The sequence below is a fragment of the Ochotona princeps genome, chromosome 10 (genome assembly GCF_030435755.1).
Source record: "Ochotona princeps isolate mOchPri1 chromosome 10, mOchPri1.hap1, whole genome shotgun sequence".
Taxonomy (NCBI): domain Eukaryota; kingdom Metazoa; phylum Chordata; class Mammalia; order Lagomorpha; family Ochotonidae; genus Ochotona; species Ochotona princeps.
In genome coordinates this window covers 69,678,255-69,695,525 of record NC_080841.1, presented here as the reverse complement: position 1 = coordinate 69,695,525, position 17,271 = coordinate 69,678,255, and the positions used below count along the sequence as shown (strand labels likewise).

Below are 17,271 nucleotides of genomic sequence, written 5' to 3'. Positions count from 1 at the left end.
GCACAGATACCCTGGGTACAAGAGGATATAACCAAGTTCATGGGAAATGAAATTAAAAATAAGTGCATTTGGTGCAAAAAACAAAAAACAAATTTGCATGACTACATCCCATATCCTAGTATAAGGTTTGGGTCCTTCCTGCATGTTCAACTTCCTACCAATGAACACTCTGGGAGGCAGCAGGTATCTTTCTGCAACCCTTGTGGCAAAACCTGGATTGAGTTCCTGGTTCCTGGGTTTGGTCTGGCCCAGGCCCAGGTGTTACAAGACTCTGTGGAGTAATTCAGAATTTGACACATTCATCTGTCTCTCTCTATCTCTCTATCTACATCTCCTCCCTCTCTGTCAGTCTCTGTCTTTCCTCTCTCTGCCTTTCAAATGAATAAAGATAAACAATTTTTTAAGATTTGCTCTTTCAAAAAATTCAAAATCCATGTACAATTTTTCATATATGTAACTCCCATGATTATTTTGAAGATCCCATGTATTCATGGATTAAAAAAAATTTCACTATAGCAAACATTTCCCCCTTTTATTTATTTATTTTTATTGGAAAGGCAGAGTTACAGAGAGAGAAAAGGAGAGACAAAGAGAGAGCTATCTGCCACCTATTGATTCATTCCCCAAATGGCCACAATGACTGAAGTGATGCTGGACTGAAGCCAGGGATTTTTTTCCAGTTCTCTTACATGGGTGCCGGGGCCCCAGGTTTTCAATCATCCTCCGCTGTTTTCCCAGGCCATAAGTGGGGAGCTGGGTTGGAGAACGAGCATCTGGGACTCAAACCAGTGTCCGTATGGGATACAGGCGCTGCAGGCTGCCAGTGCTGCAGGTGGCTTGACCTGCTACAGTGTCAGTTCCACAAACTTCTCTTTTAATTCCATTCTCCATGAACTTTGAGGTCCCTCTGCTGATCTATGCATTTCCAATCTCTCATTCACACCTGAAAGTCAGGAGCTGAGAAATGAATTCAATAGTAATTATACCTGCAAGCCATAGCACTGAGCACAAAGAGAAATGTGGTTGGAGCCAATTCCCAAGATGATTGAAAGGAATGAGAAAGACCAACAGTGAACACTGATCTCCAATGCAAGGTGAAGAGAGAAGGAACCAGAGAAGAAGCCAGCCTGTAGTGGGCTGCAGAGTCTAGGGGAGTGGATGATCCAACTGAGCAGATGCAGAGCTGGAGTGTAGCATCATCAGAGGAAGTATGGAGATGGCAAAGTACACCGAGCAGCTGAACACAGGAGTTTAGAGGTGCATACGGCACTTGGGGAGAACTGAGATGAAAACTCATCTCAGAGAATGAGACAGGCTGTTGGCAATGTCTGGGCGACTGGCAGGTGCATTATGGAACACAGACAGACCTCTGAGCTGGGCATCATTGCTGTAAGCCTGTGTGACAGGCTAGGGACAAAAACCCTGCAGAAACCGAGGCCAAGTCTAGGCAATACTCTGTCACTTGTGTTTGGAAGAGAGCAGCAAATTCTGAGTGGAAAGGAGAGGGAGCCCAGGACTAAGCAGGCAGCATGAGGTTACACACATTTGGATGCAAGAGGGAGCGAGGCCCAGAGTGAGATTGGAGAGGTCCAGGTGGGAAGGAGGGGGCCAGATGGCCCCCAGGAGATGTGGAAGTGGAACTGCTGGTGGGGCCAATGAAAATGAGACCACAAAGAACCCCAAAGCTGGAGGCTGGGAGTCTGAGGGAGGGAGATACCAGAACTGAGAACAAAGAGGAGAAAGAATAGAAGTAGGAGGATGAGAAGTGGCAGTAAGTCCATTGGACACCTGCTGGTGTCAGGTGCAAATAATGTGGTATGAGGATAAGTGTTAAGACAGCCCTGGGCAGGATTTAGGTCTGGCCAATTTCCTACCACACAACTGAATCCCACAGCAGAACCACCCAAAGTGTGCCTGAAGCTGTTTCAGGATTTTTCAATGTCCTCTCCCATAGACCAAGACCATGTACACAATCCAGTCGCTCTGCTGGGTTCTGGCTCTCTCAGCAGGAATCTTTATGACTGAGAAAAAGGGGGAGAGAGATAAATACAGAGAGAGAGAGAGAGAGAGGAAGAGGAAGAGGAGAGAGGGGGCAGAGCTGAGAATTTTGGGATTGGCAGCTGTGCGCTTGGCACACAGACCACAAGTGGTCTGGGTCTGTTCTCAGACCACATGTGGAAATCAGCCCAACCAAAGAAGTGCAGGACAGTCACTTTCTGTTCCCACCAGACGTCCATCTGGTATTGGCAGGGTTATACAAACAGCTACATAACTGCACAGAATCATCCAGAATTGAACAGAACAGCAGCATGTGCATACCCAAAAGCACAAAATCTACAGATGCAATCAACAGTCAGAACCAACCTGTGTGTTAGGGCATGGTCCAAAGCACGTTGCCTGAACTCTTCACCATTATTCTTCATTATGCAACAAGGACATCCAGACATAGAGACTGAGGAGTTCACTCAAAGCCACACAAGAACCTGGATGGAAATCTATGTGGTCTGGATCTGAAGCCCCTGTCCCTACTGCTTTTCTCCAGGGTCATCTATGGAGGGCTGAGAGAGTTTCTCAAAACGACCATTCCAAAAGCTCAGATCTGTTCCCAATTCATGAAGTTATCTAACATCTAATTGTCTTTCCTTCTCTTTGCCCAATCCCAGTCTTCCGCATACTAAACAGCATGGGTCAGCGCCCAGGCTGGAACAGCGGGACATTCTGGGTTGCCTAGTGGCTCCAATAAGCCCCCAGGCAATTTAGTACCTACTGACCTGATGGCTGGCTGGCTGGCTGGCTGGCCCCACCATTTATCAAGTGGGTGAATAAGATTGTCCCTGACTCCTTGGATCTTTCCAAGGCTGTCCTATCTCAGCCACAAGGTGATGTTCCTACAGGGTGAATGAGGAAGCAAAAACCAGCAGTCAGATAAGACAATTGCTGAATCCAATTACAGGACCAATGGAAATGTTTTAAATGTTTAATTTATTTATTATTTAAAAGGCAAACTGAGAGTTCTTCCATCTGCAGGTTCACTGCCCACAAAAACTTGGGGGCAGCCGGAGCTGGGCCATGTTGAAGTCAAGAGCCAGGCAGATTCCATCAAGGTCTCCCACATGGGTGGCAGAGGCCCAAGTACTTGAGCCATCACCTGCTGCCTCCCAGGGTGCACATTAGCAAGAAGCTGTATTGAAAATGAAGCCAGGGCCAGTGTGATGACTCAGCAGGTTAATCTTTCAACTTGTAGCACTGGCATTCCAAAAATGGCACCAGTGCATATCCCAGCACCTCTGCTTTGTATCCAGCTCCTTGTTTATGGCCTGGAAAAGCAGCAGAGTATGACCCAGGTCCTTGGGCCCCTGTTCCCACATAGGAGACCCGGAAGAAGCTCCTGGCTTTGGATCAGCTCAGCTCTGGCTGTTGCTGCCATTTGGGGACTGAATCAGCAGATGGAAGATCTCTCTCTCTTCTTCTACTCTCTGTAAATCTGCCTTTTGCATAAAAAGTAAATAAATAAATCATTTTTAAAAAGTGAAACAAAGTGAAGCCAGGATTCAAAGCCAAGCACTAAGGCATGAGAAGTGCCATCCTAACCAGCAGCTCAACAGCTGTGCCGCAGCACATAGCCCAAAATAATAGTTAAGGAAATCTGAAACAAGACCAGGATCCACACTTCTCCTCTGACAAATCCCTGAGCTGCAAAACCCTGCTGTCTGCTGATCGCACAGAATTCTGTTTCTCAGGCTTGTGGGGACAGAATCTGTGCCATAGGAACCACAGCACGCCACCCCCACAATCAACTCTGGGGTATGGGAGATGTGAGAGCCAGGGCCTGGCTTGAAGCCACAATAAAGACACAGTGAAGAAATATGTTTATCTGCTGAATAGGAAGGGGAAGTGAAGCAGAGAACGGAATAAAATCAAGCAGTAGAATGCATGTCCCCTTAGCCCAGGGCCACTGCCATGGAGTCAAAAGCGGTAACTGGAGTTGGCCTTTGCTTGCAACGTGGGCATCCCACATAAGCACCAGTGTGAGTCCCAGCTGCTCCCCTTTCAATCCAGCTCCCTGTTATTGCACCTGGGAAAGCAGTAGAGAATGTCCCCAGTGCTTGAGTCCCTGCCACCCACATGGGCGACTTGGATGGGATTCTTGGATCCTAGCATCAGCCTGGCTCAACCCTGGCTAGTGTGGCCATCCGGGGAGTAAACCAGCCAATGGCCAATCTCTTGCCTCTCTCTCTTTCTCAACAGACACTGTTGAGAGAGACACACACAACACATTCCCCTCACCTGCCCTTGGTTGTACCTACAATGGCCACGGGTGGGTGGGCCCTGAACTGGGTGGCCCTGATCCTTCTAAGGGGCTCTGAGGCCACATGGAAGCAAACCTTGTGTGCACTGAGTCCCATCCTAGACCCTGAGGAGCAGTGCCAGGAGAGAGAATCTCCACCACCTATGTGCAGTAGAGCTTGGTGGCCGGGGTCTGCCAGGGGCTGCCATACACTTAAGAAATCTATCTTTTTCAGGGCCAACTCTGTGACGTGGAACCCACACAAGATGATGGGGGTCCCGCTGCAGTGCTCCGCTCTCCTGGTGAGAGAAGAGGTATGTCTTTCCCAACCAGATCCCAGGAATCCATGGGGGGGGTTGGACCCCTCTGTACAACAATTGACTTTCTTCCCAGCTATCAGTGTCACCAGGTCTTTCCGGTCAGGTTGACCTGCAGACAGCTGCCCAGTGAAAAGAAGTCTGTGTGTAACAGGGTGAAAAAGTTTAGATAGCTCCATGTCCAGAGAATGAACTCAGACCTAATCTTTATGTATTATATATGATACTGCTTTCCTCAACCTTGCCTGCTCCCACCCCTTCATGCAGACTCTCTGTTACATTTTCCAAAAATTATAAATTTCCAGGTTTTTTTTTCTGAACTATAAGAAGATATAGTTTTTATCGCAAAAATATGCATAATATAGATTCAGGTTACTATTAGCATTCATATTATATATATATGCATATGTCTGTAGGTATTTCAAAATTTTTGTGGAAAAATGGAATTAAAAAAAGTTTATTTGGCACAGAAAAATTTTGAAATTCATACCTAGTGGGTTTTTTTTTTAAATCTTTTTGGAAGATTGTGTGTGTGTGTGTGTGTGTGTGTGTGTGTGACCATACTCAAAAAAATCTTATGCTAACATGCTGTTCTATCTCATACTTAACATTACTTCCTCATGCAAGGTATCTGCATGAGTATTAACCAGTAAAGAGTCTGCAATGACCACGTGCGCATGGGAGCCCTAAGACCGCTCTGTTCACCTTCACTGCTGGCCAAGGCCTCTCTGGCTCCCTCTCGTGGTGCTGGGCCTAAGTTGCAGTTCCTCCATCCAGTAGGGCAAACCTGTAAACAGGAATGACTAGTAAGCATGGAATGAACACGAGGGTGATCTAAAGGTGGCTAACCAGAGGAGGAAGAACGGAGCCGTGGTGACTGAGAGTAAAGCTTCCCTAGCGGGAGAGATCTGTGTTTCCTGAGTCTGAACACACAGTGGATTTTAGGTGTGATTGGAGGACAATAACAACATTTTTTTTTTCTGAAAAAAAAAAAAAAAATCAAGCTGGTTCACTGCAGGAATACTTTGTTTACCAAAGAGAGATGTTTGAGAAGAGCCCGTACCACCACTTGCTGGTAACCATGGCAAAAAGATTCCCTGATGGGGTTGGGTTATATAAATGAGTGCAAGAATTTACAATGCTCTGAAACCATTTCTTTTCACTGAGTCCCAGGTCTAATGGTGCTCTAGAAGACAGTAATAAACTTTCTAAGATAAGAGTTCTGGGATTAAGAAAAGGTTGGAACACGTTGGATTTGAAATTAAAACCTTGTCATGATTTCAGGGCTTGTAGGAGTTTTTAATATGCTGATATGAATTGTAATACCTAAATAAAGGGGATTTGTGATCACAGCTTCCTTCATTTATTTGATCTTGAGAATCTTGCTGTACAGCAACTAAAGATGTTGGCATATGTCTGCAACATTTTATTTATTTATTTATTTTGCATAAAAGTTTTGCTTTCCTTTTTTTTTTTTGACAACCTGGTTTTGTTTATTTATTTATCTGAAAAGCAGAGAGACCTCAGGAGTGACAGAAACAGAAAGAGATCTTTCCCTTGCTGAGTCACTTCACCAGGACGAGGTCAGGCCAAAGTGGGGAGCCTGGAACTCGGGCTGATCTCCTATTTGATGTGCATTCATGGGCACCTGGGAGTGGAAATGAAGCTGGGACCCCCAACCCGGGCACTCTGTAGAGGGTGTGGATGTTCCATGGAGGGTATTAACCGCTGCCTAACACCTGCCCTGCACCTGAGTCACTCCTCAGTGACTCAGAACCAAGATGTCATCTTTGCAAGTCCATCTGTTCGAAGACATCCCTCACTTCAGGCTATTGGACAATAATGAGATTAGAACCAAGTGCTTTGAGTGGCTTTCCCTGTCCCAGTTGGTCTGATTTGTCTACCACGCTTCCCAAAGTGATCCCTCAGCATTAATGTCACCTATTTGGGAGCTTACTGCTTAGGAGAGGAATGGTACAGAGCATCCCTAACCAAGACACAATAGGAGCATCTATGGTATTGCCATTTTCTCCTCTTATTGGAGATGAATTTTGAAGGGAATTTTCTTTTTCACATCCCTTGTCTTTTGACTGCTCTGAATACATGACAGATATATTTGCCTTCTCTTATGCTTGAAAATAACTTGATGCATTCCAATGAATATGTAGACTAACCTATGAGGTGAAGCTCACTTCCATTGCCTGTCACCTCTTTTCCAGACTTAGTGGCTATTTTAGTGCATTCAAGATTCATTTTCATCTGGATCATGTGTAAAAAGTGCTCTCACTTCTAACTTCAGTTGAGTAATCACATGCTAGTCTTCTCTTATCACAACTCCCAAGAAAAACAGAAACTAAAATGTGGAATCTTTTAGAAATTCACAGTTACATAATAGGTAGGGAAAGAGTCAGAGGCTTGTGGTGGCTTGTGACAAGTTGAAACATGGCAGTGCTTCTAATGAGGGGACTGGCCAATCTATCTGAGTAAGTAAGTTGGATTCTCTCATATTGTCACCCACTTCTACAGTAGGGTTACGGGGCTAGGACCTAACAATACTGACTCAAGAATACTCCACAGCAGCTGTCCTCAGCAATGGGGTATGAGATAGAGCGAGTTGATGTTTGAAATATCAATCATTGACACTCATCCCAGAATTTCCATCTATGTCTTAGATCCTAGCATATAAAAATGATAGCCCTGACCTGTCTTAACAGCAATAGTTTTCAAAGAGAACTCAAACACTGACAGCTAATTTATTGAGTGCTGAAATTAGATATGGAGGGAATTCCTAGAATGACACTCACAAGGTGTAGAACCAAAGGGTTTTGCATACATTTTCATCCCAAAACACCAAGACATCCGAAGTTTCTCTCAAAGAATGGATACCACATGCTGCAATTACTGATTCCCCTTTAAATGGCTTCTCCTAGAAGGTAGACTGAAAGCGTAAGTATGTTGTTAACCTCTTAAAGCATTCAGTTCTGGACATTCCACTTGGAGAGTTCACCCAGGCCAGTAGCGCAGACAATCCTGCCCAGAAATTGGCTCGATTAGGTTTTGAAGCTTTGAGCCTCCCTGTTTTCTCTGAGATACAGTGTCTTTTTCTGTTACTCTTTTTCTTAATAATCCCCACCACACTGTGACTGTCATGGGTAGTCTGGGTAGTCGGTGGCGTTTCCAGACTGTTCTTTTTTCTTCTTTCAGGGTTTGATGCAGAGCTGCAACCAGATGCACGCTTCCTACCTCTTTCAGCAAGACAAACACTACGACCTGTCCTACGACACTGGGGACAAAGCCTTGCAGTGCGGGCGCCATGTGGATGTTTTCAAACTCTGGCTCATGTGGAGGGCAAAGGTGAATTGCATTTGAGAACATGCAAAAACCATGTCAAACTGCAAACAGAAACTTCATCTGGTGACATGTGAAAACAATTGATTTCCAAAAGGTCGCCCAAGATGAAGTTTCTTTCCTCTTTGCTTAAATAGTTGCACTCTGCATGGGCAAGAAGAGGGCCTCGCTGCTCTTGAGTACTAAGGGGTTGTTTTGTCTTGTAACTTTTTCTTGTATTTATTTGAGAAGCAGAAAGACAGCAGCAAACTAAGTGACAGAGGGAGAGAGAGAGATCCTATCTGTGTGTTCGTTCCCCCAAAGACCTGCAATAGGTACGGGTAGGTAAGGCTCAAAGCCAGAAGTTAGAAACCTAATCTTGGTTTTCCACGTGTTTGGCAAGACCACACAAGAACTTGAGAGCTCAGAAGCACTTGCCTTCTGGTGTCCACATCAGCTGCAAGTTGGAGTCCAAAGGCAGAGCCAGATATGAGGGGGGAGGAGAGAGAGAGAGAGAGAGAGAGAGAGAGAGAGAGAGAGAGAGAGAAAGGAAAAGGAAGGAGGGAGGGAGGGGGAACAAAAGAAGGAAGGAGAGAAGGAGGAATGGAAGGAAGGGAGGGAAGGGAGGAAGGGAGGAAGGGAGGAAGGAAGGGTCTTGTATACTGCAGAGATAACCCTTAGATGGTATCCATGGATGGCTGGACTTTATGTCCTTTACTCCATGATACAAAGGATCTTCAAAATATTCATAGAAAATGTGTATGATGCAAAAAAAACTATGCCTGGATTTCAAAAATGTTTTACATCAGCTTAACTTCTATTCCATTTCTTTAAAACAGATATATTTATTCCACTGAGCTTTTGGTTCATAGGTTGAATCACTGCTTGCAATAGCAACATCCCTAATAGGCACCAGTTTGAGTCCAGGATGCTTGACTGAGTTTCTTATTTGAGAAACAGAGAAAGGGAAAAAGGGAGAGAGTGATCTAGCATGCACTGGTTCACTCACCGATTGGCCACAAAAGCTGCAGCTAGACCTGGCCAATGCCAAGAGCTACAACTCCATCATGGTCTCACACATGGGTGGCAGGGGGCCAAGCATTTGAGCCATCTTCCACTGCTCTCCCAGGCACATTAGCTGGAAGCCAGATCAGAAAAGCAGAACAAGGCCAGCCATTTGTTCTACTTCTTCTGAAATTTCTCAAGTTACCTGGTAGTGTTTCCTCTGCTGAGTTTTCTCCAAGTGGTAACAAAATTGACTCAAGTACTTGGAGTGAGGCAAGGGCATGTAATAGATTCTTAACTCTTGAGCTGGGTAGGATGTCCTTGCTATTTTGAAAGTTGAGAATTTGATGAGGGCATGTGACTGGTCCCCATCACTCACAGCATTCATTCTATTGGGAATTACACTTGCACTTCAAATAAATAAATAAATAAATGTTTAGTGTATTCCTAATCTATTTTGAAATGGTCCCTTTCTTTTATTTCATTGGTGGGAATTACAATATACATAAATACTAGGTAGTTTGGGGCAGTTAAGCTACCAGTTGGGACACTTGCATTCCATATTGGAGTGCCTGGGTTCAAGTCCCGGCTTCACTCTTGATTCCAGCTTCCTGCTAATACATACCCTGGGAAGCAGCAGGTAACAGTTAAAGTGATTCCATTCCTGCCACCCACATGGGAGAGATCCTATTCCTACCATTTGAGAAACAAACCAATGGATGGGATTCTCTCCCTCATGCCTTGTCTGTTCTTGTCACTCCTTTTCCATCTGAAGCCCCTTCTCTTAGTGAGGTACAGTCCACTGACTCTTAGAGAAACAACTGGTAGGACACCAGGTAGGAATCAGAGGACCAGGTGAAACCTGGAGTGAAGGCCAAGTGTTCTGTTATCAAACAGCTGAGCTCAAGTTCTTGGGAAAGGAGGTGAAAAGGGGAGAAAACATCCTATCAGCTGCATTACTTGGAAACATATATATTGTAAAATTTATTTGAGAGATTAATGCCCAGAGAGAGCTTTCATCTACTGCCTCCATTCCTAAATGCCCAAAACAGTCAGAGCTGGAATAAGTGGAACCTGGGAAACCAGGAACTGGAGCTTGGTCTCCCATATAGGGAGCAGAGACCTAGGGATGTGAGCTATCACCTGCTGCCTCCTAGGGTGTGCAATGAGCAGGCATCTGGGAGTGGGTGGTAACTTCTTGCCTAGTGTGTCCTACCATCAGCTGAATGGCTCAAGTCCAAGGTTGTTGTGATGTTTTTCCTAAGTCCAGATCCAGGGTTTTCCAGAGCCGGAAACAGAAGCTCTCAGGATAATGTTCAACCCTTCGACAGCTGGAAGACATTTTTCCATAACCAAACCATATCTCTACTACAGTCCTGTCAGAATGACAGGCTGCCTTCATTCATTCATATTCAGCTAGTAATTATGGAGTCCCTACCCTCTGTCCTGAATGAGCAAAGGTGGGGTGTGGGAATGGAAAGTCCACATGATGGGCCAGGGCAGAGCAGGCATTCTGGTGGGTGGAGAGGTGGGGAGTGAGCCCTCTGCTCATGTTTCTAATCTGTAGGAGAATGAGAGCCCCTCACCATCCCCCAATTAGTAATGATTCTACATATTCAAGTCTATGAATTGTAGAAGCAAAATTTTCCCCTGGAGTAAATCAAAATAGTTGCCTGGGGTCAAGCAGAAACAGAATGTGTGCCAACAGCAGACAGAGGGCATCAGCACACCTGCAGGAGAGCCCTAGAGGAACAACAGGTGCTGGAGAAGCCATCCAGAACCATCTTGCACAGGGACAGGGCCAGAGCAGAGACAAGGCAGGCATGGCCCAGCTGCAGAGGGATTGCCATGTTCCCACCCACACTCAGCCTGCCCCATGAGCTCTGTTCTTCTCTTCCCTAGGGAACGACTGGGTTTGAGGCACATATTGACAAGTGTCTGGAGCTCGCAGAGTACTTATACAACATCATAAAGAACCGAGAAGGCTATGAAATGGTGTTTGACGGGAAGGTAGGTATTCCAATTACTATCGTCCCCTGTGGGAGAGTTGAGTCTGTTTCAGTTCTTATCAGATATGTTTGGATGTAAACATTGTGTTACCAAGGACATGAGACTATCCACAAGGGGGAGCAGCAGATGATGGGGCAGCTCAAACTCACAATTTGCTAGAAGGTTGTGAGGGTCAAGCACTCCGAAGGCAGTTCCTGACTTCAAAAGTAGGACTGGAGCACTGACCCTGCCAAAGGAAAGGCTTTGAAAGGCATTTGACATTCTCCAAATGGTCAGCATGGGCCGAGGGTGAATCTCACTTTGCTCTTTGCAGCCTCAACACACAAATGTCTGCTTCTGGTATGTTCCCCCGAGTCTGCGTGTTCTGGACAACAACGAAGAGAGAATAAACCGCCTCTCAAAGGTAAGAGTGGAGCCCTCTGGGGCTTGTGTGGATGTGATCCTTCTCACACATGCACAGGTGAGTAGGAGAAAGCTGTCCTTGGGGCAAGGACCACTCCTTTCCTGGGCACCTGATGAGACAGGTTTTACAGTCCTGACACATTTGCTTATTATTCAAGAAAAATAAGGGGTGATGGCTTAAAAATAAGTCATTGGGCAATTACAATTTACATTATTCAAATTATACAAATAACAAAGTAATCAGCACTGTTTCTGATACTGACTGGTCTTCCAAGCTCAATGGAGACTAAGTGCCAGAAACAGTTAAAAAAAAAAACCCACAATGGAGGGTGCTGCTGCCCTCCAAGGGGTGCCACAGGCAGGGCTCTCCTGTGAGGTCGATAGAGCTGTGGTGATCCCATTCACACCCCAGAAAGTAATCTGGAGGGACGTGTTGGTAACATCCACTGTTCAGAATATGTATGACGTCCCAGCGCAGGTTCAACTTCTGTCCAAAATGTCTGTGTCTTCATGTTGTTTATTTGAAAGGCAGAGAGATGCACAGAGGAAAGCCTGCAGTTAGCTGACTCATTCCTCAAATGCCTCTAGCAACCAGAGATGGCCAGGAGCTGGAAGCTCCATCCAAGTCCCTCATGAGGGGTAACAGGGATCCAACACGCTTAAGCTCATGCCTGCTGCCTCTTAGAGTGTGCGTTAGCAAGAAGCTGAGATCAGGAGCAAAGTCAAGACCTGAATTTGTGCATCCTTTATATGGAAAGCAGATGTCACAATCAATGTTCCAAACTAGACCCTTACTCACTGAACCTACCCCTTAATCACTATGCCTGCATCCAACATAGACTTAAGTTCTCTTAGGCACTGAATCACTGAGCATCTCACAGTAACCTGATAAGGGAAAGTACTGTTGTGGCTCTCACTCTGTTCATGGGAAAATGGAGAACAAGGAGAAAAAAAAATAACTTTCTCCAAATCACACAGAATGTCTGGCTGCAAAGCTTGGCATCCTAAGCTTTAAATGTGATTGTGTCAGGAAGGCCCGTTCATGCTCTCCAATTCCCAACAACCGTAAATAGATTTCCTGAGGCATTCCAAGGGCAGATAAATGCAGGGCTCATCTCGTGTGGTGATGCAGCAATGGGGATATGAGGATGGTCCTGTGAGTTTAAATCTCAGAAAGTGGTTTGATCGGTTGATTGGTTTCTGTTTTTTTCGTTTATTATAAAAGAGGAAACTGTCTGAAGCCACTTCCTGGCACTGGCTGGCCTTCTTCCCCACTGTGAAAGAAGCTGGGTTACTTCCCTAGCAACCTCAGAACGCTTCATTTACTTCCATGTAACATGAAGAACAGGATTTTATGTGGACTTAAAACCTTCAGAAAAAACTCATCAATGTAAAACATCTAGCCCTAAGCACCCCAAGATCAAACTTCTTTGGGAAGAAATATGCACATGGTTGAGCTTGGTCTTTAAACCCAGCTTGGAGCAGGGATTCATAATGTTGGCTAGACTTCAGAATCATCCAGAAGCTTTATGAAAGCACTGGTGATCTCATTTTACTCAGATTGCTCTTGGTTGGCTGGGAACAATTCTGGAAGTCCTCCAGGTAGTTCCAACATATAATTCTGGAAGAACACAGGGAAAGAACATTCTAGAACTGGATTTCATGGTGCATCTGCCTGAGGTGGGAGGGTTGGTGATTGTGTTTGAAGTTTCACTGAAGTTGGCTCATTCCAGGAAATGTACTCAGTCAAAGAGGTAAAAGGGAAGAAATAGGAATCACATTGGTTAAGGTAATAAGTATAAACAATCACAAGGAAGTGGGGTTATGCTGTCATTCGAAAGGAAGGAATCATCATCTCTTCCTAGAATATTAATGGTGTGGATTCTTTGCAGAGTCGGTTACCTTACTAATTTCATTTAATGAATAAAGCAAGGAGTTAGATTTCTCCTGACTTTCCTTTAAGGAACCCATTGACCAGAAAGGGAATGCAAGGCCAAGACTGGCTGCATTCATTGTGAGGGCTAGTGGAAACACAGAATGAGAACTCTTTCAATCAATTCCTTCAGCCCCGCTCTGAGGGTGCCCCCTTCGATGCTACTCTCCTGAGGCCTCTTAGACTTCAGCACTCTCCATCTGTGGGGGACATTCTTTCCTGGGGATAGCAACAAGAATCGAAGTAAGCTGTTGACAATTCCAATTGGAAACCATCTGGGAGACAGGACAATGAATTCTCCCAATATTTGTCAGAGCTCCATGTTCAGGCTGGGATAGAATTCAGCGATTCAGACTTGGAAATGAAAAGAGACCTGCCTAAACTATCAAGGTTATCTTTCATTTACCTTTCTCAGTAATATTCAGAAAACTCCTTATTAAGGATGAAATGCTTAAACTGTAGTCGAGAAGCCAGTAAGATATTTCTTTCTCCCACTTTCTCCCTTCAAAAGAATTGAAGTGAAATAAGTCATCTGTGCAGTACAAAAAGCCACCTGTGGCTATTTACATTGACAATTCAATCAATAAAAATTCAACTGAGGGCTCAGCACGGCAGCCTAACAGCTAAAGTCCTCACCCTGCACACGCTGAGATCCCATATGGACTGGTTTGTGTCCTGGTGGCCCTGTTTCCCATCCAGCTCCTTGCTTGTGGCCTGGGAAGGCAGTCGAGGACAGCCCAAAGCCTTGGGATCCTGTACCCATGTGGGAAACCTGGAAGAAGATCCTGGCTCCTGGCTTCAGATCAGCTCAGCTCCGGCCATTGCCTGGGGAGTGAATCATCAGACAGAAAATCTTCCTTTCTGTCTCTCCTCCTCTCTGTGATTTTCCAATAAAAAATAAAATAAATAATTCTGTAAAAAAAAATTCATTTGAAGAACTAACAGTTCAGTTCTTCAGTGACTCTGGCTGTCACTGAAGCACCAGGAGACACGGATAAAAATACACAAGGACACCAGGGAGGGGGAGGGAAGGGCGTGTAGTATGTGGGAAGCAGGAGCACAGAGGCAAAGAACCATTTTTTTGCACCCTCTCGTCTCTTGGCTTTAGCAAACAATAAGCATAAAAACAAAAACAGAACAAAACAAACAAAAAACTCACTGAGCTAAAGTAGCATCTTAGCCTGTTTGGGCAGAAAAGAAAAACTACTACTTGCTAGCTGGCTGGCTTCGAAACAATCAGAAATTGTTTGTTTGTTTGTTTGTTTGTTTGTTTGTTATTGCAGTCTGGAAACTGAATATTTTGAGAGCAAGGTGCAGGCATACCTTCATTGACTGCTGAGGGCCCGCTTCCCAGTTTACAGACAGTGCCATTTTTCAGTTACCCTCACATGGCAGAAAGAGGGTGTGGGTACTCTCCACTAACCCCATTCATGAAAGTGCATCTGCCTCCTGCTAGCAATACAATCTGTCAGCCTACAGCAAGCATTTTGGGTGTGTTCCAGAACAGGGAAGGGAAGCAGCATCTAGGAACATGGAGGATCCCAGACTGGATCAGCAACAGGTCTCTGGCTAACAGAAGTGGTGATTGTTGAAACTAGCACAACCACATATTTACAAGGAAGTACAGATGAGCACCTGGTGGAAGGGTTTCTTGCTGCTCAGCCAGAATTGAAAGAATGCAGGTGGCGACTTACTGTCACAGAATCAAAACAGAATGTATGAGGCGTCTTGAGAACATGGCCACAAACCAACCCCTTAGCCACAGCGGAGGGGCAGCAAGTAGAACCATGCAGATGTTGATCAAACCGGAAGCAAAGAGATGGCTCATTGATCCCCTCTTGTGTTTCCTGTTCTCCATCATCAGCTTCTTCCTTTTAGTTTTGGTTACTCTTAATCATTTTGTGCACCTCTGGCATCAGACTTTACAGCTGTGCTCTGATCCATGGACTTCCAAAGGTCAGCATGACTGTCATAGGAAATTGGAAAGGGTACTGTGTAGTCTCCCAGCAAAAGGGACTGTGGAAGTCTGTGGAATTTACTTGGTGAGATGTCAGCATTTCAGAATGCCTTATTGATGGAGATGCTGTTTCTTTGTGATGGCCAACTTTCTCTCAAGTGTCTAAGATGTAAAACCACAGGTTTGCCAACACATAATGAAACTGTATTTCCATGGAAGGTGATTTCACGATATTTTAATATGAGCACTCTCTGAAGCAAACAAAGGCTCCTAAGTATTTTCCCCCCCAAGGACTATAAAATGGATTATTATAAGGGAGAAATCCATACCCTAAAATTCTTAGGGCAAGATGAAAAAACTCTTATCAAGTAAGCCATTACTAAATTCTTCAATATGCAGCTTCTCCCTTCTACAGATGACTTTTCTTTATTCAGCAAAACCAAGAATCTAACAAAAAAAAAGTCTGGCAATAAGTGAAAAACTCTATATTCATCAGAATAGTCAGAATCTTATTTTTCCTTCCTAAGTTACAATTAGTGACTATGCAACAAAGTTACTGTTTTGTGTTCCAGCTAATTTTAGTTCAGCATTTTCTGGATGCAACCAAAAGTCATATGTATTTAGACAGCTGTGATTGCAGCCAACTTGATTTTGCTTCAGGAACCAAGGGGATTCAATCTCACATTCTGCTGGCATCTGTTTGGGACATGGCAGTGAGCATTAATCTTTTGACCTTTGATTTGCATTCATTTGAAAAGCTAGAGATGAAAGTCCTTAGTAATTAGTGTCATTCTTCTGGAGGTTTTTAAATTACCCATGAAAACTGAAAGTAAAACATTGTCATTATTTTCTCAGTTCTGAGGAGCAAGTGTGTTTTATTACACCAACAGGACTCAGGAATAGATAGGTGACTTTTCCTTAAATCCGGAGGTCACATGGATTCAGTGTTTTGTTCCCTTGCTGTTATGGGATCTTTTTCCAGGAAAATATTGACTTGCCTGCCAGGTTCTAAAGCACCAAATAATAAATTTTTCTTGTCATTAGGCTTGAGTATTGTATCTATTTTCAGAACTTCATCTCAGATTTTAAATATTTCAAACTTTTTTTTTAATTTATCCCTTGGGATGAGCTCAGTCCTCTGTCTATATCCTAATACTTTGGTAAAAGAATGCTCCACTGGGGACACTCCTTTGGGTCTCCTATGGAACAAGGAAGAATATAAGGATGGAGTTAAGAGTTTGCTCATCTAGAACCGAAAAATCTCAGGGCTGGCATTATCACTGACATTGAGTTTTAAATGAAGGTTGAGTTCAAAATGTGAAGTGACTAGTGAAAGCTGCTAGCTTTTTGTCTTTGGTGACTAGCACAATGACTTTAAATATGTGGGACATTGAGAACTTTGAAGACAAAAACCTCCTGGTAAAATCAGGGCTATGGAAGAAGTGAAAGTTAAAAGTCACCTGTTCCTAACAGTGTTTGAATTCAACTGTCCTCCTTGGAAATAAACCCACTGTGATGCATCTCTCAAGTAAGATTCTCTAACATCTACCATACCTAGTTATGTCTTTGCTACAATAAACTCCAACAGTGAATTCATGTAGACCGACCTTGTATGTGTGTCTTTTCCTATACAGTTGTTATTACATTGCCATTTATAATCAATAAGATCTCAGCAGGAAGGCATTTGGCAAGTGTTCAAGATGCCACTTGGGACACTTGCACACCATTTCAAAGTGTCCGGGTTTAAGTCCAAGCTCTGTTTTAAATGCCATCTTCCTGCTGCTGTACACCCTGGTAGCCACTTGGATCCCCACAACCTCCATGGAAAACCTTGACTGTGTCCCTGGCTCCTGGCTTCCCCCTAGCCCAACCTTAGATGTTGTGGACACATAGAGAATGAACTAATAGACAGAAGGTCCCTGCCTCTTTTGTGTGTGTCTGTGTCTGTCTCTTTTTCTCTCTGCCTTTCAAACTAATAAATATTAATAAATACTTGTTTTTAGAAAGATTTATTTATTTTTATTTAAAACCC

General features: G+C 44.3%; 1 protein-coding gene across 2 annotated transcripts in view; it reads left to right on the top strand.

Annotated features, from left to right (window-relative positions):
• The window catches only part of GAD2 (glutamate decarboxylase 2), an 83,023-nt gene that overhangs the window by 44,961 nt on the left and 20,791 nt on the right, over positions 1 to 17,271 (top strand). Inside the window, exons 12-15 of one of the 2 annotated variants that reach the window (XM_058669598.1) lie at positions 4,524 to 4,602; positions 7,810 to 7,959; positions 10,840 to 10,947; positions 11,261 to 11,350. In XM_058669598.1, the coding sequence (XP_058525581.1) occupies positions 4,524 to 4,602; positions 7,810 to 7,959; positions 10,840 to 10,947; positions 11,261 to 11,350 (427 nt within the window). Of the gene's footprint in view, positions 1 to 4,523; positions 4,603 to 7,809; positions 7,960 to 10,839; positions 10,948 to 11,260; positions 11,351 to 12,704; positions 13,104 to 17,271 lie in introns of those variants that run through there. The other variant, XR_009246213.1, reaches the window with a different exon arrangement.